Below are 20173 nucleotides of genomic sequence, written 5' to 3'. Positions count from 1 at the left end.
AACAATAAAAAAATTAGAATGTAATGTACAGTGTGATATATTCTCTATATCAAAATCTGATTCTAAAGTAGTTCTGTTTATTGAAAATCAGATTTGGAAATGTTCCTGCAAATGTGATCATGGCAAGGAACTCCATGCCCAACAAGAAAAGATTGTTCATGTTGCAAACATTGACAAATGCTACCAGGACTAATGCTCTTTATACAGGAAAAATTAGTGCCAGCAACCTCCTCAGTCCAAGGTATGTGTCCCCATCATTTATGCTTATCTGATTAAAATTTCCACGGCAGACACTGACCAAATTCAAGCTCTTTTGCAGTACTCAAGAAATAACAGTGGTCAAGAAGCTCACAAGGTCTTACCTTGGGAAATCGGCTTTTATTTCACAGAGCTTACTAGAAATTAGCAACCACAAATCCCAGCAGGTCACTGAATCAATTGTAAAGCCAGTACCAGGTAAACCTTTATTATGTTCTCTGTTTTCCCTTCATTATTTTCAGAGACAAGTTTAGTACTCTGCTAAATTTAACTTCTTTTCTCTGTACAGATGTAACTTCTTCATCTTCATGCTGCTACAATTCGCTATTCATCACATTCCTTTTAGTCCTAACAGAAATCTTATACACATCTGCACACTAAAATATAGCGAGTAACCACCTTCAGATTTTGGTCTTTACCTTCTTTATCAAGAGAAATATAGACTATTGTAGTTGCCAAAAGCATTTTATTATATAATATGGAATTATGGATATTAGTAGTACTTGTAACATTGATCTGATCATATATGTATGTGAATTCTGATTTACTGTAGTTGAAAAACATATTAACTCGAAAGCACATGATCAATAAGAACAGAAAAGAGGGTATGTAATGAAAAAGGTTTTATTTGCTTTTGTTATTGAGGTTACAGTAATATCATGAGCCATGGCCATGATAAGCCATCCAGTACTTTTAAGGTTTATGAACACAAACGCAAAGGTTTCCATAATCCGTCTTCTTACAGAAAGCCGATAAAAGTTTTTCCTTGTACGCATTTTGGCAAGTCTGCGTGCATTGAGGCTGGCTACATTCGATGACAATTCGAAAAGCCTCTGCTACATCTGGTCCATTAATAGCCATGAAACTCAAGACCACCAAAGCTAAGATTAGTGTCACCCTTCCTTCCATTGGAGACAAAAATGCTTTTGTCAAGTTTCTTTTGAATAGAAATTTTTTGCTTTGCTTTGCTTTTGTCACGAATTTTATAATTACATGAATAGGGCTTTTATAGCAGAGGAATTTCTAAAGACGGCTCTATTTTAGCTCTAAAATCAAAGTTATTACCATTAATTTTCTGGTTGTTTCTTTCCCTTTAAAATAATTCTCTATGATTCTTAGTTATCAATGGTTTTCATGGAAAGAAATCTAGAAATTACTTTGAAGATTTTACTGACTCATAATCTCTATCATTTACATGTATTAACAGAGTTGCAAATATAAAAAATGATTCAAGATCTTGGTCTTCAATGTGCATGAGTTGCCAATTCAGGATGATATACCAATATTGCAAATCCAATTTCAAATGATATTACTGCATGGATTACAACAAGATTTTTTTGACATATTTAGAGCATTCCAATCTCTATATAAACCCCAAACCATGAGAAAATTTGCATACAGGTAATCCAATTCTTTCAGGAAGTTGTTAAAAAAAAAAGAAAAAAGAAAAAGAAAAAGGCTTTTATCTTATTAGGGAGATAATGAAACAAAGAGCATATTTGCCATTGATGATCACTTTGATCTTTGTTTTGATGGCCTTGACATTCTTGAATGCAGAAGCCGTTGTTCATCCTAAGCTCATCCCAGATCGTGTTTTGGTCGATATTGCTGACGATCAACCGGTTCAGTGCACTCAAGATACCTGTACCCAAGCTTGTCAGGGTGCGTTAGGGGGTGGATTCAACGGTGCTCAGTGTGTCGACGGCCCTGGTGGCCTCTTTTGTGTATGCAACTCAATTGCTGCGTAATAATATATATAATTCGTGAATGAATAAGGTTCAATTATCGTATTCTTGTTTTCTTTCCTTGTTTTTATGTTCAAAGTTATCCCACATCACTATAGTCACAAGAGAATTTAAAAAATAGCTCTTGATTATGGCAATCACAATAGTATTAGATTCTAGCATGAACGTCATTGGAGGACAATTACTTTCTAATCTTACAGTCAGAAAGATACGAATTCTGTTTCATTAAAGGCTCTTTTAACAGGGAATTTTACAGTGGATTGGATAATTTAACAATGCAATTCTTCAAGGCACAATCCCTCTGGGGATAATAACGTCCCCAATGTTGTTGTGCCATGGATCAGCCAAGTGAGTTGCCAAGTTCTCCAATGGTCCTGTGCCCGGATATGCTGATTGTTGCACGCAGAAACCCACAAATGCCAGCAATGCCAAACGCCCTGAATATTTAAAAAAAAAAAAAGAATAAATGAGATAACCATTAAAATTAAATATCTGTTAATTGATTCATTTCAATTCAACGTGACTTGTGAAAAAATTTATTGGTTTAAAAGTGCGATAACTAACCATTTTTTATCTCCTTGACTTTGTATTCCTCGAACTTCTGGGGGTCCTTGGAGAAGCCCAAGGGGTCGAAAGCACCACCGGGGTACTTCTTCTTCTCGGGGTCTTTCTCCATGCTGCGTTGGTGCTCAACGAAGGCAATGGAAAGGAATTCAATGACCAAAATTGTGGGGAGAGTGCCCCATGGAACAGGGGTGCCTAAGTATGTGGCTTGTCCTCCAGGAACTGCTGCCCACTCTTGCGCCTGCACCCAGTTGCCCAATCCCAATGCCTCTGGCACCAAGATCCCTGGCTGCGTGGAAATTTTTTAGTAAATCATTTTGATGTTCAGCCACTTTGTTTTGCTTTTGATACTTTATACTCCGAAATGATATTGACTCAACCCTTGATATCTAGCTTCCAGAACAAGAAACCACTTGTTCCCTTGGACTAAATCCGGAACGGTAAATTTCATATGAATATAATATCAAAATCTTGGAATAATTCAAGGTTACATAGCCTATAAACTAAAACATATATGATTAAGACACATTGAAAATGTCAATCAAGAAATGGCACACGAACAAAAGAATTTAGAACTTACAACAGCAAGCATAGCCCATCTGCAGTGAATGAGTTCAGACTCCTTGTATCTCTCAAGGTTCTCAGGAACTTCGCCAAGCCGAAGTGGGTCAAATCCAAAGTCCCTGGAACAAAGAAACACAAGCACACAACAAAAACATTAGCAACAAAAATTTACGTGCTATGGCAGCCAGCTAGTTCAACTGGTAAAATATTCTAAATGCTTGCTTGCTTACCCTGGGGCTGAACCATCAAGATAAGGCGGCCGGGGCTCGCCGGGCATCCAGTCAGCAGACATGGCGTATTTCGAGGTTGCATTGGCGGCAGCTGGAAGTGAAACTGCAGTAAAGAATTTGGATTTAGAAGATGAGAGGACCGAAGGGAAAGCGGTGGTGGCGATGCCGCAGCTCATCAGAGTGTTGGAAGCCATTTTGGGAGAGCTGTGTGAGGTATGGGTAGGGTTGACAGTGAAGGGAGGGGAGATAAAGGGCAGGAGAAATGAGGAAGTAAGAATCGATGTGGGATATAGGCGAATCTGAAAGTGGATTGTTATTGGCTAAGGTTTATTGCGTGTGTTCTGTTATTGGGCCACGTTGGATTGTTAAATCCAGTAGGTGCCCAGGTGGAATATCCAATGGGTGTGGCTGAGATTGAGCATTGAGACTGCCAGGGAGGAAATATCAGGAAATAAAAAAAAATAGTTTCCTCTACATGTTATGGAAATTTGCATGGATTTGGGTTTGTAGCTCCTGCTCAATGCTGACTCATACCCTCCCCAGTGGAGATGGCAAAACCCCGGGCCGGGTCCGGGTATTGCATTGATCGGACCCTGCCTGGATGCAACCGGTCCGGGTCTGAGTCCGGGCCGAATTTTATATTTTTTAATATTATATGTGTATATATTTTTTATTTTTTGGTAATTTTTTAAGTTTTAAATTTATTTTAATAAAATTTGACATGAAAATATAAATTTTAAGTGTTTAAAACTTTATATATGTATAATAAATGAGTTAAATAAATATAAATATTTAAAATAATATATATTTTATAATATTTTTTTAATAAAATACAGGTTCTGGGTTTATCAAGTGATGCCTAAGACCGACCTGGCTTCATACCCGGTCCACAACACCCGAGTACGGTCCGGGTCCGGACCGGACGGGTATTTTTGCCACCTCTACTCCCCAGTATTCTATTTTCGCGGGACTCTTAACCCTTTCGAATACGAAAAGATTTGTGTCTCGTATTAGTGGGAGTTTATTTTTGAACTTAATATGCGATAGATTTTTAGGATATTTAAACTTTTATTTGATTTTGGGATTGGATATTTGCAACTGTTTGGAAGTTAAACGGAATCATATTTATTATTTATTATTAATTTTTATTTTATTATTATTATTTTTTTAATGATAACTGCACCTTAAAAACTACGGCACATTAATACTAAACATGCTTTAAAATTGTATAAAATTTCAGTTGCATGCATATGTAGATTATAAAATTCAAAATAAAAAGACACGTTTTTGGAGGCTTGCAATATTGCATAATATTGAAGTATAGACAAGAAAGCAGTAATTGATTGATACATAGATCGCGGTTCTCTTTTAAGAAAACGATAAAATTTAGAGGAATGCCAGAGTTTTGATAAAGTTAATTTTGTAATATTAAACTAATGACAATTAATAACCTAACGAATTTGCTTAATCGTGTGAGAAATCAAACATTACATTATAACTTTTGAGTTCTGTCCCATATTAATTTATTAAGAAGGTTTGTTTGGTTTTATAAGTAAGACATGTTCCTCTACTCAATATACTTATTTTTTTAGATTATATATCTAAAAATCATAAGTCAAGCCTAAAATTTCTAAAAATAAGTATATTTGTACATAATTTCTTATTATTTTTTAATCACATGCGAATTAAATGGGTCAAAATTTAATTACCAAGCTACATGTAATAATAATTTTCCTGAATTGAAAATATTTCCAGAAATCTTTTTTAAATATTTTCCTGAACATGTCATTTTGGTTCGAACGACCGCTTTCTTCCACCTCAGGTTATTGCCTTTGGCGGTAATTAACGGTCTTCCAATTGTAAATTTTATCCAATATCCCAAATTCGCAATTTCACTATTGACTATGACAGGTGTCTTATTTACACTGGCCAAAACCTTTGCAAACAGTATCCTCTCCTGCATCTGATCCCCAACTCTTTCACTGCTTTCCCTCTCACGGCCTCTCCACTCACTCATTACTGCCACGAAACACAACTCTTCACCACTTCCACTTTCCCTTTCTTCTCCTGCTTCACCGGATCCTTTAACCAATCACAAAAATTATCCAAAATAAATAATAACAAATAAAAAACCAAAAATCGCCCGCCATTTTCTTAAAATAAAAAAATGTCAATTTCGTTGGCCTCGGCTTCGACGTCTATAACGGCCCTCCGTTCGATAAGAACGACGCCGAAGAGGAGCAAGCGGAGCCGACAAGCGAGAGTGATTGGAGATTTTAGTCACTTTGGTGATGCAGTGCGGAAAGACATGGAGTTCTTGAAGAAAAGAATTGGCAAAGGAATCGGATGGGCAAATCAGACATTTCGCCTTCCTCAGGTTTCCAAAACCCTCGACGATGTTCTTTGGCTTCGAAATCTCGAGGATCCCCGGGCTGCTGAGTTGGAGCCTTGTGATTGGCCGCAGCCTTCTTATCCAGGTCTAGTTAGTTTCATTTTTAATTTAATTTCTGTATTATTTGTGCAAATTTGTATTTTGTTAATCGTTGCTCATGTTTTATTGTTTATTTCCTTTCATATGTTAAATTGTTTGTTTGTATATTAAGATTCCATTTGCGGCTTGGCTGTTATTAAATTGGTGTTGCTCTGAAATGAAATCAGCAACTCTATATATGCTTACCGAACATTGTAGCGGAAGTGTTTTAAAATTAAGTAGAAGCACGACCATTAGAAACGGCTAAGACTAAGGGTATATTAGGAATTAAACTGCTGGGATGTTTTGACTATTTGTAGAATGGAATCGCTAGCTGTCAAATATAAGTGGATGGATAGATAGCTGGTAAATATTAACTATAGAGTAAAAGGGATCCCTTAGATGTAGCTTGACTGGCCGTAAATGCACTTTGCACCGGCAGTGTGTTCAGTGAGTGAGAACTGTGAGATTTCACACAAAGTGGGCGCTTACCCAACATTTTACTATTGTGCTTTTTGAATTAGGCAGAAGCGAAGTAGCTGCAAATAGTTCAGAAGTGTTGTTATCATGTTATGCTTAGCTGAAATTGGCTTCTTTCAAACTTGCTTTGTCATTCATTTGCCACAGATAATGAAGGCAGTTTCTTCATTTATAGTTTTTATTGATTCAGATATGGCTTATCTTGATAGGACTCACTGGTGCGGATTTGTTAATGGCTGATCTCAAGGCATTGGAAGCATATGCTAACTATTTCTACCATATGTTAAAGATTTGGTCGAAGCCACTTCCAGAAGTTTACAATCCACAAGATGTTGCTGATTATTTCAATTGCAGGCCTCATATAGTAGGCCTTCGACTTCTTGAGGTCTGTTAAAATAGTTAAATCTTTTATGATCAATTGATTACTTTTTTGTTTTAATTAAAGAAAATTTTTGATTTGTTGGGACTTGTCTTTAATACCCTGGTTGGGCCCTTACCCAGCAATCTAAGCATTTGGATTGAGTGGTTTCTCTAACATGATGCATGTAGATTGAACATCAGTTAGATTGTTTTAATCAATTCTTAGCTTAGTATCATATTATTGTTTTTTATTTAGCATTGTTCGGGGCATGTTTTTACATGGGTAAGCGTGGCATTGTTTTGCCCAGTTATGTTTGTTTGACTAAATGGAATGCTGTTTTTACACTAATGGTGTGTTTACTTCTTGGAATAAAGAATGAGAATGGAGGAATGAGAATCAAAGCTATATTTACTTGACAAAATTGAATTTGGGAATGGGAATAAATTGTGTGGGTCCCACACAATTTGGAAATAAAGAATGAGAATCTCATTCCCATGGGGGGGTTGGGAATGAAAATGTGGGAATGAGAATGAAACATAAATTTACTTTTCTATCCTTCTAATTTTTTCATATTTCCTAAATTACCCTTGTTCAAATCACAAATAATTTTATTATTTTAAATCATTAATAATAATAATAATTTTTATTAACTTTATTATTTTAGTTATTATTAATTATTTTTATTTTTATTAATATTATCATTATTAACAATAAAATAATGATAAAAATAATTAATTTATCATTATTAACAATATTATCATTATTATTGTTGTTGTTATTATTATTATATTATTAATAAAAATAAAAATAAAAATAATTAATAATAACTAAAATAATAAAGTTAATAAAATTTAATAATAATAATAATGTAATTTTCATTATCTACATACATGTATAAGTATTATTATAAAACTAATATTAATTAAAATAATAATAATAATAAATGTTAATAATGATAATATTAATAAAATATAATACTAATAATATTAATAATAATAATAAATGTGAATAATGATAATATTAATAAAATATAATACTAATAATATTAATAATAATAATAAATGTTAATAATGATAATATTAATAATAATAAATGTTAATAATGATAATATTAATAAAATATAATAATAACAATAATTAATAGTAACTAAAATAATAAAGTTAATAAAATTTAATAAAATATAATAATAACAATAATTAATAGTAACTAAAATAATAAAGTTAATAAAATTTAATAATAATAATAATAAATGTTAATAATGATAATATTAATAAAAATAATATTAACAGTAATTAATAATAACTAAAATAATAAAGTTAATAAAATTTAATAATACTAATAATAATAAATGTTAATAATGATAATATTAATCAAAATAATAATAACAATAATTAATAATAACTAAAATGATAAAGTTAATAAAATTTAATAATACTAATAATAATAAATGTTAATAATGATAATATTAATAATAATAATAATAATAATAATAATAATAATAACAACAACAACAATAATGATAATATTGTTAATAATGATAAATTAATTATTTTTATTAATTATTAATACTATGGGTATTTTGATAAATTGATTCTCATTCTCATTCCTCGATTAATTATTTTTATTAATTATTAATACTATGGGTATTTTGATAAATTGATTCTCATTCTCATTCCTCATTCCCATTTATTTTGCCAAGTAAACACATCAATGGCATTCCAGCACATTCTCATTCCCATTTATTTTGTCAAGTAAACACATCAATGGCATTCCAGCACATTCTCATTCCCATTTATTTTTGCCAAGTAAACATTGAAATCTCATTCACATTCCTCATTCCCATTCCAGTGCATTCCCATTCCCAGCCCATTCCCATTCCACCCAATTCTCATTCCCATGAAGTAAACGCACCATAAATGGAATGCTGTTTTTACTCTGCTAATCATTCCGTCTCAATACCTGTAACGTACAATGACTTTTTCTACTTCTTAAATTAATTATTCTTTAAGTTGTTGGTAAAACTTGTTAGCAATTATCTATTCTGTTGGTCTTTTCTCCGAAGTATAGACCTATGACATTTGCATTTGTTTTCTCTGGAAGGTTGGTTCTTGCTTTCTTTCTGCTGTGATCAGAATTCGAACCTCAAGAATAAGAAAGTTCTTGAGATCAGATCTAGAGAAAGATTTTGATGGGAACATTTCACAATACAATTTTGGGATGATTTTGAAAGAAACAGTGTTAAATTTGGGACCTACTTTTATCAAAGGTAAGGAATGGCATCTATTTGAATTTTAAAATTTAAAACATATATTTCTTTTAAAAAAAAAATTGCTGCATCTTTTATCTTTCTTGCTTTCCCATATTTCTCTTCCAATTATATGCTGGGTATTTTATTTTTCTCTTCTGTAGTTACAAGACTACCAATATGCAAGTTACATGCCTTTGCTTGCTGATGCAGTTGGTCAGTCGCTTTCCACAAGGCCAGATATTATTGGTTCTGATATTTCCAAGGTTTGATGAAAGACATTTTTCTTTAAGCTTGTCCGTGGTTTTCTTCCTTTAAGCAAAGTGTTTCAGCTCAGCTATTTATGAGAACATGAATTACAATTGGATCCTGGCAATGAACAGAACCTAAATGTTCTTACATTCTCTCCTCTTTGGTTTTCTCTAACTTATTTCTATTTAGTCTCATATTTCCGGTCTGATAGGTAGTTATTCTATATTGTTGGGTTACGATAATTCTTACTGTATGGATTTGGAAAGTCTTCTATGAGCCTCAATCACTTTATGATAATGTTTTTTGCAGTGATATTTAATAGTACTTGAATCATGGATAAGCCTTTTGTGTGATTTATTTGGAGTCTCAATCGCTTCACGATACTGTTATAAGTCTTATTATGTGTTTGACATACACAAATGTACCACAATTATGTATATGGACATAATCACGTATTTGAATAATGGACAATCCTTTTGTGTATTTTTGTATTGTTGCCTGGGGAAATTCAATTGAAAGATTGATTGTATGTTGGGTTATAATTGCAGGCATTGTCTGAACTGCATGATCAAATTCCTCCCTTTCCCAGATCTATAGCAATGAAAATAATTGAGGAAGAATTAGGTTCTCCTGTCGAATCATTCTTCAGCTTCATCTCTGAGGAACCTGTAGCAGCAGCGTCATTTGGTCAGGTTTTCTTTTTACTTTAATGTTAAATGAAAAGGAAATATATTATGTAATACACACATTTGTTTCCAATGTGTATAAATATGGAGGTCAGTTGGTTGGAGCCTTTTCAATACGGAGGTCGGTTCTTATATGTTTACGTGGAACATGTTTTAGGTATACCATGGAAGCACGCTTGATGGTTCTATTGTTGCTGTGAAAGTTCAACGTCCTAATCTGCGTCATGTAGTTGTGCGAGATATATATATTCTTCGCATTGGGGTTTGTTTCTAACTCTATTGCCTATTGGCCTATCGCTGTATATGCTTCGGTTGAGATTGCTAAGATAATTTAGAGGTCAAATGTTTCAGTTGGGTTTATTGCAAAAGATAGCAAAGAGGAAAAGTGATCTTCGCCTATATGCTGATGAGCTTGGAAAAGGCTTGGTTGGGGAGTTGGATTACACTTTAGAGGCTGCAAATGCTTCCGAGTTTCAGGTATTCATTTAAGTTTTTTAGGTCTTTTATCTAATCTTGCACAATAGAGAAGGTTTACAATGATATATATGTTTCATAACAGTTTGACTTTCCGTTGCCGGCTGCTCATTGTGCCACTACTGTGGTGAATTTAATTTTAGAATTTTGTAGAGGAATATTTCTTGACACTGCTCCTTATTGGAATGGATGTCATTAGTTGATGGTTGAGGTTGAATTGGGATTTTAATCTTGCTCTAACATCACGTAGGAGTCTCTGTTGATATCTTGCTCTAATAATACGGCAACTCTATTTTTCTTCTTTTTCTTTCCAAAACTTTTCATTAATGGGCTCTTTTCGGGAAATAAGATACTCAGACCAGCAAATTAAGAAATAGGGTTTCTGAGGTAGCCTCTTTCTATTGAGAAAAGATATCAGGGAAGTTTCGATGTGGGACAAGCTGAGTAGAAAAGTCTCAGCTGCTTAGTACAATAGTTATGTTTTATTTAGGTAACTGAGTTTTTGCAAAGTACTTACTACACTTTAAAAATTCAACGTATAGCTGAATGCAAGCCTGCTAGATAAAGATAATGATATTACTGAAAATTAAATTTTATTCTATTCTGATTTTAGTTGATAATCTTCTCATTTTATTTCCAAGTGAATTTCTGGATATGATGCTCTTGAAGTCTTCCTTTCTCTTTTTTAATGGTTGATTGCCTTGTTTACAGGAATCTCATTCGCCGTTTCCGTTCATCCATGTTCCAAAAGTTTTTAGATATTTAAGTCGCAAGAGAGTTTTAACAATGGAGTGGATGGTTGGTGAGAGTCCAACTGATTTAATCTCTTTATCTACTGGTAGTTCTGTAGATGGTAGCTCAACACATTTAGACCGGCAGAAGCTTGATGCAAAATGGCGTCTTCTTGATCTGGTGTGTAAGAATGAACTACATAGTTCCCGTGATGTCTTTACTCATATAGCGCTTTCTAGAAATTTCTAGACTCCTGGTACAAAGTCAAGCAAGACTTGTGCAGCTGAACTTACATAGTTGATACAATTGTGTGATTGTTGAGAATTTGATTTCTTGATCAATTGAAATAGCGGTTTCAATAATAATAGATCCTCGTGCATCAACTATTCTAGGTTAACAAAGGAGTGGAGGCAACACTTGTCCAACTCCTGGAAACTGGCATATTGCATGCAGATCCACATCCTGGAAACTTGCGTTACACATCATCAGGACAAATAGGGTACTTTTTCTTTCCTGCCTCCCATAATAGATTAAATCTCTAGTTTGTGTGATAGATGAAGCTATCATTTATTAACTGGTGATTTGCTATGACAGGTTTTTGGATTTTGGTTTGCTTTGTCGGATGGAAAGGAAGCATCAGTTTGCCATGCTTGCTTCCATTGTACATATAGTAAATGGAGACTGGCAGTCCCTTGTTCATTCTCTGACTGAAATGGATGTTGTGAGGCCAGGAACCAATACACTACGTGTTACCATGGTATTTGTCTTTTTGTCTAATCATTTTGCTTTAGCACATTCCTGTATCTAGCGCAAATTTTCTTGATAATAAATGAAAGAAACTTTTGTTTCTGAATAATTTGTAGCCGAAGTTTGATTTTTCATTCCGTTGAAACTTTTGTCGAATCTAACTTTTGAATTTTAAATCAATCCAGGATCTGGAGGATGCTTTGGGAGAGGTGGAATTTAAGGATGGAATCCCTGATGTCAAGTTCAGCAGGGTGAGAAGTATATCTTGAGATCCTTCATTGCTTTTCCTCTCATGCCTAGTCAAACAACCTTGAGGCTAGTATTGTTTTATCAGTCCACTGAATATCAATAGTGGTGCACTGGATGTAACATTCTTCTCTTTGATGTTAAGAAACTATGGTTTGATGAATTAGTTCGTATAAAGAGTTCACTATTCTGGGTTTTAACCAAATGTTTCCTGAAATACAGTCTACCTTATTTGGCATTGTCCCTTTCCTACCCTGTAGGCTACTCCCTACTCCCATACATACTGGAAAAATCAATAAAAGCTTTAAGATGACATAATCGTAAGGAAAAATGATGCAGTCCCTTATCATCCAATTGCATTGACTTTCTTCGAAGGTTTTTTCTTTTGCTTGGTTCTGTTTCTTCTAAGGAAAAATAAATGAATAAAAGAGTACTTTCTACTTGGTCTATCTAGCTGTTACTTCCTACTTGGTCTATCCAGTTGTAGTTTAGACCTAATTGTGTACTGGGTAGTATTAGAAACAGCATTTCTCATTGATAACTTTAATGCAATTCATAGTAGGGAATCTATTATTGGTTATGGATATTTCTAATCCTTTAATACATAAAGTTTAGCTAACAAGGGATTGTTATAACTTCTCAATGTTGGCTGTTATACGGTTTTATTAATTTATGCTTTTTTCTTTTTATTACCTGTTCTCCATTCAAGTATTATATGTGGTTCCTCTAAGTGATTACATTTGTGTGTTTGTTACAACAAATTCTACTTTGAAGGTACTTGGTAAAATATGGTCTATTGCCCTCAAGTACCATTTCCGCATGCCACCCTACTATACACTTGTCCTACGGTCTCTTGCATCTTTAGAAGGTAAGTTTTCATTGGCAATATTCTTTAATTCCTTTCTGCTTATGATTTGTACCTTTCGTGGAAGATAAGTGTTCACCGGCCCTCTTCCTGTATCCATTTACTTTGGATCTGTAAGATTTTATAAGGATGTAATCTGTATTGCACTTTTCTTTTCATTTCTTTCTTGATATGATCAAACACATGCCAAAGCCCTGCTTCAATTCTTCATTCATATTTCATTTTGTTGGCTCAGGTTTGGCAATAGCTGGAGATCCACATTTCAAGACATTTGAAGCTGCATACCCTTTTGTTATTCAGAAACTTCTGACTGAAAATTCTGTCGCTACAAGAAAAATCTTACATTCGGTATTAAATTCCTTCAAAACTTTGGTCCAATAGACGACTAATATCATATTTTATTGTATTATTATACTCTTGGTAATACAATGTGAACATAACTGGTAGGATTTAGTTAAAGAGGATTCAGATGATGGACCGATATAAAGCTAAATCTTATATTTTACGGGCCTTAAAGAGTTGGCTCTCCAAAATGTCCGTTTCAAGACATTCTGCTTGACAATGCTAACTATAGAAAATGCTATAGCCAGTGCTGGTCTAGTATAAGCAAATTGTGGGAGGATTTGAAATTTACCATCATCAGTGGATTTATTTTCCTGGGATGAAGATATGTCAAGCATGATTTGTATTATAACATCTCCCATCGCTAGTGAGGGAGTTCTTGGACTAGTTAATAAGCCTTGGGCTATTCTAACTAAGTAGACGCATTTTGAGTTGCAAAGCCCAATAACAAAAGTCGTGATGGGCTGTGTGCCCAAAGCGGACAATATCTACTTGGATGTTGGGCTCGGGTTGTTACAATTGGTATCAGAGCTGACTCGCGCATTGATGTGTGGATGGATATGTTAATGACATGATATCGTTTTGTTCTGTTTCCATTGATCCTCACGAGGATGCAAGGTTCTCAAGGGGGAAGTATACAACATTCCACATCGCTAGCGAGAGATTTCCCAAACTAGCTTATAAAGCCTTGGGCTCTCTTAACTAAGCAGACGCATTTTGGGTTGCAAAGCCCAATAACAAAAATTGTGATGGTTGTGTGCCCAAAAACAATATCTACTCGGTTGTTGGGCTCGGTCTGTTACATGTATTCTTGGACACGCTTCTTGGCTTTCATTTTGCTAATTTTCCTAGCTATTTAGAATACTGGAAACTAGGTTTCTTTGTTGTTGGCTGTAATAGATTTTACAAATAGTCCTAAGTTAACTTTTGTGGTACTTCAGTTTGTTTTGCTTATTTTATTTGTTGCATTCAGGTGGTTTTCAACAAAAAGAAGGAATTCCAGTGGCAGAGGCTCTCTCTTTTCCTAAGAGTCGGTGCGACTAGGTGTGTTCACAATTTCTGAAGCTTGTCAGTCATACAATGCTTTATAAAAGTTTTTACACGCAATTCTGTTATTTTATGTACAGGAAAGGCTTGCAGCAGGTAATAGCACCAAAGACTGAAACAACTCTTGACTATTTACCTAATAGAGTTGGTGTTTTTGATGCTGCGAATTTGGTCTTGAGGCTTTTACGAACTAACGATGGTGTCGTGCTAAGAAGGCTCTTAATGACAGCAGTGAGTGCCTTTAAGCTGAACCTCTTCTATTTAAAAAAAATATTTATTACTATAATATACTTTTTAGTCACTATGATCTTAATTCCCTGTGGTTAAGTATATGTATGCCAAGGCTTGTAGCCATTGGTTGCTTCTTCAAACTGACACTTGAATAAATTTATAGTTATTTTAAAGAAAATGAAATCAGTGAGCGCCTTTAAGCTGAACCTCTTCTATTTAAAAGAATATTTATTACTATCGTATACCTTTTAGTCACTGTGATCTTAATTCCCAGTGGTTAAGTATGCCAAGGCTTGTAGCCATTGGTTGCTTCTTCAATCTGACACTTGGAACAAATTTAGAACAAATTTAGAGTTATTTTGAAGAAACTTAGGAGGCATTAGCTTGTTTGATTTATTGTACATTTGGGAGGCATTAGCTTGTTTGTTTTATACACATACGTAAATGGAATTGTTTTCAGTCTGTAGCTAATTTTTATGTTCCATTACGTGGTTTGCTTTCAAGGAAAATTCATGATTTCATTCTATTACGATGTGATGGAGGGTGAATTGGCATGAAGCACCATGCTATTCTCCACTAGCAGGAACTAGCCATTTTCATAGTTTATGCATTTCAAATTTGGTTCTCACTGTACCTTTTGGTGAATAGGATGGAGCTTCATTGATCAGAGCCTTTGTTTCCAAAGAAGCAAGCTTCTTTCGCCATGAACTATGCAGGGTCATTGCTGATGCTCTGTACCAATGGATGTGTGAAGCTCTTGGAAGAGGCATTCCAGTTACTCGTAGTTCCCAACTAAGGGTAGCCGGGGGGTCTGATAAAAGAGAGTTAGAGCCATCTTCCGGATTATCCGCAACCATTTATGATTACCAATCTTTCTTGAAAGACAGGCGGCTCAAAGTAATTTTTTCAAAGATTCTTGATCCTGTGAGGAGAGATCCAGTATTGATGCTGAGGTTATGCTGGGCTGCATTTGTTATGCTTGTCAAAGCTTCAGCTCTCGCTTGTCAGAGAATGTTAGTCTCTTTATCTGAAGCCTACTTGGGCCCAGTATTAGCTCCCAAGCGATTTGCAATCAGTGCCTCAAACTCTTAGTTCCTTCAAAAGTAAAAGAGATGCAAACATTTTCGTTGTAGTTTAAGTAAAAGATAGTTATGGCCTATTCCAGAAAGAAACTTGATAAGAAGATAGCCAAAGATGGTATCAATGGTTGCCAGCAACTGCCCCAATACATAATTCTAACCCTTGCATCGGAGGATAGAATCCTAACTTTACCGGCATTTTTTAGTCTTTGAGACTAGGCCTGCTACTTTGCCCATATTGATATCAGAAAGTTGCGAGAAATTGGAGGCTGAATCAGGAAATTATATTGCGGGTCATGGAGAGGTATGTACGTGGGCGATTGTATATAATCATGTATATTAAGTATAGCTTGTTGTATGCTCGTAAGAAATCATTAGTCTGATTATATGTTGTGTTCAGAAGTTTGGTAATGCTGACCAGATGGTAGTAATAATAATGCTTACTGCACGATCGAAGTCACTTGATGATAATTCTCAAGCTGATGGTAGTAAAATTCTGAAAGGCTTTTAATTGAATGCCTTCAAAACAGTAAAAATTTGGATCATTCGCTATCAACAGTAAAAATTCCTTCTGTTGCAGAAAATTGTGAGTATAAGGGCTGTATGGAGATGATGTTATTTGCGAATATGAATTATATGATTTGTATTTTGTAATTTCATTTTCAGTTAAAATGATGCCATCAGTGCCCCCTTCGATGCTCATTTGATTTGATGTATAAATCATGAAACACGTTATGCGGTCGATGGCTGCAGGATGTGGGCATCATTATCGTATGTGACTCCTATAAATGATTTTAATAATTTTCTTTTTCTTTCTTCAGAAACGCATTTAAAATCAAACTCTGAACGGGCAATAAGAGAGAATGTCTGTTTCAAACAATCCATGAGGATAATCAGACCATCTTAAAACTAATTTTGTAACGTACATAATATTTTTTGGGAAGAAAAAAAAAATTATTACCTTTTATTAGATTTGGAGGTAATTGGAAACAGAGACTTCGATTGAGTTATCAGTAGTAATGATAATTATTTTTAAAAATATTTTATTTTGTTAAAATCTTCTAAAAACGTATAAATTATAATTTTATATAGATCTTAAATTAATAAAATTGATGCGCAATTTTATTTTATTTAGGTGTCACTTGACTTCAGATATAAAATAGAAATAATGAAAATTGAAAAAAAAAACAAAACGTCTACGTGAAGACAATTCACGGACTTTAAATTCCTCACTCTCTCCGCTCGCCTTTCGCGATCTGGAAAACCGTACAAACGACCTTCATTTTAATTTTAATTTTTTAAATTGTGTTTTTCCTTTGAAAATCAGCAAATCACAACTCAGTAGATCATCGGCGTTCATCTCCAAATCAACGGTCACCGTCCAATCATGAGTTCGCCGGCAGTAAATCTCCCTCTCTCGCGCTAACGCACTATCAGATCCTCGAAATTTTTTTGAAAATACACTATTTCGTTACTGCAATTTTAGAATCGTTTTGTTTTTGTAATTATTTATTCATTGTTTTCAGGGCGGGAGCTTGTTGTTTACTGGATTCACTAAACTGTGCAAAGGTCTAGCAGTGGTGCTTGTTGGCGGTCACATTTTAGTTCAGCTTTTGCCTGCATCCGTCAGTGTTCTTGCTTTAATTCCTGCTAGGTAATTTCAATTTTTGATCTCTTCATTTTCTTGAATTTAGGCTTTTAATTATTCTAAATTGACTTATTAAATTAAAATTAAGAGTCAACTTTACCTCAGTTGTCAATGCTTGCTTAATGTGCCGTAGTGTTTGGGTCAGGTGATAGTTGAAAAAATGTATGCAATGGAGCTTCTTTGCAAATCGTTAAGTTTTGATTTGTGCTAACCTAATTGTTTTTCACATGATCACGGGAAAATTGCTATGTATGAACCAAAGATCTTCAAATTTAATTTCAGGTCCTGCTCTGTGTGACAGTGTATTTATATTTCTCTTCAAATGTAAATTTGCATATCTTTTTCTTTTGATTTTTAGTTAGAAGAGTGATTTTGTGATTTAACCTGAAGGTGAAAAAGAAAATCCGACTAAGGAGATGGGGAGCAATGGGATATTAATTGATGTCTAAATACTTTGTGCAGGACAATTCCTTTTGCTTGGAACCTCTTAACTGCTGGTTATATTGAGCAAACAGTTCATGGGGTACAACCTTCTTTTGATGTGAAGAAATTTACGTAGGTTTCTTGTATTAAATATCTTTCATTTACTGATGATCAGTAGTTTCCTTAGGTGGTGGTCAGCACTCTTGGTCTCCTTTTCATGGGGAAGTTGCTTGAACCTGTATGGGGTTCTAAGGAGTTCCTGAAGTTCATTTTTATAGTGAACTTTCTTACTTCTTTATGCATTTTCATTACTGCCGTTGCCTTGTACTACATAACAAGGCTGGAAACCTACCTGTAAGCGTTACCATTTTGCTTCCACTGCTTATGATTTAGAATCACATTTCGTCTTCTTTTTTGTTTTACTTTTCTCTTCCTGCTGCTTTCACCAGACTTTAACTCATTCTGGTGGCTGAGAAATAAATAAACAAGATATTGAAAATCACCCACAACAAACTGTGCATTGGGAATATTTTCATTTAATAAAATGATTGTCACCAGTTGCATATCAATTTATGTTTTAAGGATTCAAACCAGTTATTGTAATTTATTTATGGATTATCCCTTTTTTATTATTTTTCCTTGTTCTCTACCCTTGTAATTGCTGATTCTCTTTTCTATTTGTGATAGCTACATGCCGCTTTCTGGCTTCCAGGGGGTCCTTGCAGGATTCTTGGTCGGCATCAAGCAGATTGTACCTGACCAGGAGCTGTATTTATTGAAAATAAAAGCAAAGGTGCTCACCTTTTTAACTAATTTATTTAATCTTATCTTTCAATTTGAATCTGTGGGAGTTGAGGAGATGTCCTTCACATCCTAATCTTGTTGCTCTTTCCATTCCTTTGCAGTGGTTGCCATCTCTTATGCTCTTGCTGTCCATTGCCATAAGCTTCTTTACAGCAGAGTCAGCAGCATACCTTCCTACTTTAATATTTGGTACATATATGGGCTGGATTTACCTTAGATACCTGCAGAAAAAACCAGAAACAAAACTTAGTGGTGACCCCAGCGATGATTTTGCATTCTCTTCATTCTTTCCTGAATTTATTAGGTACTTTAATTCGTTCTCATTAGTATCTTTATCTCACAAATAACAAGTTTGTTTTAATTCTTTAAATTAAATGTCAATCTAAGTGTTTCTTGTTTGGCAAGCAGACCAGTCATAGATCCAATCGCATCAATATTTCATCGGATGTTGTGTGGAAGAAGAACTGAAACATCTGGTGATGATCACGGTTATACTTTGGGAGGTGCATCATTGCCTGGTTCAGACCCCATTGAGGCATCTAGGAGAAGGTAATTCCTTGTCTCATTATGTTTTATTACATCGATTGCATGTGCAAGTAAAACAAAATGTCAATGTTTATGTCTCAATTCATAAAAGGGCTGGTTTTTACATGAAGCCAACTTTAGTCTTTAGGTCATATGTCAAAATAGCTCCGAGGTTGGTAGAAAAATGGAAAACGGGTTTTAAGCCTAGTTGGAAAAAGGGGATCAAGAAATTATTTGAGATTGCAATGAGTTTGTACAAGACACAGCTGTAACGAGTTTGTTCAAGACACAGCAGCTGCAACAATACTAGTGTGTAACTTTGTCAATAACAATAACTACAGTACTAAAACTAACAGTCACCAACAAAAAGTATAAAGCAACTAAACCTTTCCAGATTTTTGGCTAACATCGAAAGAAGGTATAGAGGGTTAAGTCATTATGAGGGAAAACAAAGGGTTTTTAGTTTCTTTCTGATTTATCCCACTGCTTTGCAGAGAAAGGGGGGCTAGAGCGCTGGAGGAAAGATTGGCCACTGAGAAGTTGGCTGCGGCACAGAGTGTGGAAGAGTCTAAAAAAGATGCTGCAGAGAATGTCTGAAAGCTGGAGAACTCAACTTACAAAGCCAGACAACAAAATCAATAGTGTTCATTCCTTGACTACTTCACTTCTGCAACGTATGGGATAGATCTTTTTTCTGGATTTTGGTGGACAGTTTTGTTTTACATTTTCCTGAGGATTATGATCCTCAAAAGTACAAAAAGTGTTGCCATTTTATGAGTTCTGGCTTCTCAGGATGACTCATCTGTGTTCTCGCTGGATATATATAGATTAGAAATGGAAACAAGTGTCCCTAGATGACAAATTAAAAATCCTTTTCATTTTTCTTTTGTGTGTGTGTGTTTTTTTTTTTTTTTTGGGGGGGGGGGGGGGGGTTGTGGTTATTACTTTGTTCCCAATGGGGACATTTGGAATGTATTAGATAACTTTGGACCATGAATTCCTCGCCTGGGACCAGGCATGGCGATGGCAACAAGGGCTTTAGATTTGATTATATGATCCAGGTGCTTTTGATGCAACTTATGTAACCTTTTCTCTTAACAAAATGAACACTCTTTTTAAGTATTTAGTATGCAAATATCAAATGAAACAGTTCTG

The 20173-nt window shown here is 34.6% G+C and overlaps 4 protein-coding genes across 6 annotated transcripts; 3 read left to right on the top strand and 1 right to left on the bottom strand.

Moving 5' to 3' along the window:
* Positions 1-97: 97 nt before the first annotated feature.
* On the top strand, positions 98-2040 carry LOC112099240. Its single transcript, XM_024186444.1, has 3 exons — positions 98-241; positions 320-456; positions 1816-2040. The coding sequence occupies exons 1-3, from the start codon at positions 120-122 to the stop codon at positions 2004-2006; spliced, it is 450 nt and encodes a 149-aa protein (XP_024042212.1). The 5' UTR covers positions 98-119; the 3' UTR covers positions 2007-2040.
* Positions 2041-2135: 95 nt separating this feature from the next.
* Positions 2136-3888, bottom strand: LOC18044863 (chlorophyll a-b binding protein 6, chloroplastic). Its single transcript, XM_006436219.2, has 4 exons — positions 3362-3888; positions 3148-3250; positions 2568-2856; positions 2136-2440 (listed from the first exon to the last, which is right to left on the bottom strand). The coding sequence occupies exons 1-4, from the start codon at positions 3553-3555 to the stop codon at positions 2289-2291; spliced, it is 738 nt and encodes a 245-aa protein (XP_006436282.1). The 5' UTR covers positions 3556-3888; the 3' UTR covers positions 2136-2288.
* A 1442-nt stretch (positions 3889-5330) lies between these two features.
* LOC18044862 (uncharacterized protein slr1919) lies at positions 5331-16250 on the top strand. 2 transcript variants are annotated; one of them, XM_006436218.2, is made up of 16 exons: positions 5331-5838; positions 6521-6696; positions 8773-8938; positions 9131-9183; positions 9718-9861; positions 10013-10117; positions 10207-10332; positions 11041-11241; positions 11454-11560; positions 11656-11818; positions 11994-12059; positions 12829-12922; positions 13155-13267; positions 14235-14305; positions 14389-14539; positions 15188-16250. In XM_006436218.2, exons 1-16 carry the CDS (start codon positions 5529-5531, stop codon positions 15629-15631), a joined length of 2490 nt encoding a protein of 829 aa, XP_006436281.1. In that variant the 5' UTR covers positions 5331-5528; the 3' UTR covers positions 15632-16250. The 2 variants fall into 2 exon arrangements, with proteins under 2 accessions (XP_006436281.1, XP_024041679.1); XM_024185911.1 differs by lacking the exons at positions 13155-13267; positions 14235-14305; positions 14389-14539; positions 15188-16250 and having other exon boundaries at positions 11994-12123; positions 12829-12906.
* Positions 16251-16799: 549 nt separating this feature from the next.
* Positions 16800-20140, top strand: LOC18043309 (rhomboid-like protein 19). 2 transcript variants are annotated; one of them, XM_006436217.2, is made up of 8 exons: positions 16800-17020; positions 17145-17272; positions 17729-17789; positions 17877-18043; positions 18377-18482; positions 18595-18797; positions 18902-19042; positions 19513-19812. In XM_006436217.2, the coding sequence occupies exons 1-8, from the start codon at positions 17006-17008 to the stop codon at positions 19613-19615; spliced, it is 924 nt and encodes a 307-aa protein (XP_006436280.1). In that variant the 5' UTR covers positions 16800-17005; the 3' UTR covers positions 19616-19812. The 2 variants fall into 2 exon arrangements, with proteins under 2 accessions (XP_006436280.1, XP_024041582.1); XM_024185814.1 differs by lacking the exon at positions 17877-18043 and having other exon boundaries at positions 17729-17821; positions 19513-20140.
* Positions 20141-20173: the final 33 nt, after the last annotated feature.

This window comes from Citrus clementina, unplaced genomic scaffold, assembly GCF_000493195.1.
Source record: "Citrus clementina cultivar Clemenules unplaced genomic scaffold, Citrus_clementina_v1.0 scaffold_4, whole genome shotgun sequence".
Taxonomy (NCBI): domain Eukaryota; kingdom Viridiplantae; phylum Streptophyta; class Magnoliopsida; order Sapindales; family Rutaceae; genus Citrus; species Citrus x clementina.
Note: the sequence above shows the minus strand (reverse complement) of the source record. Positions and strands in the feature narration are given on the sequence as shown.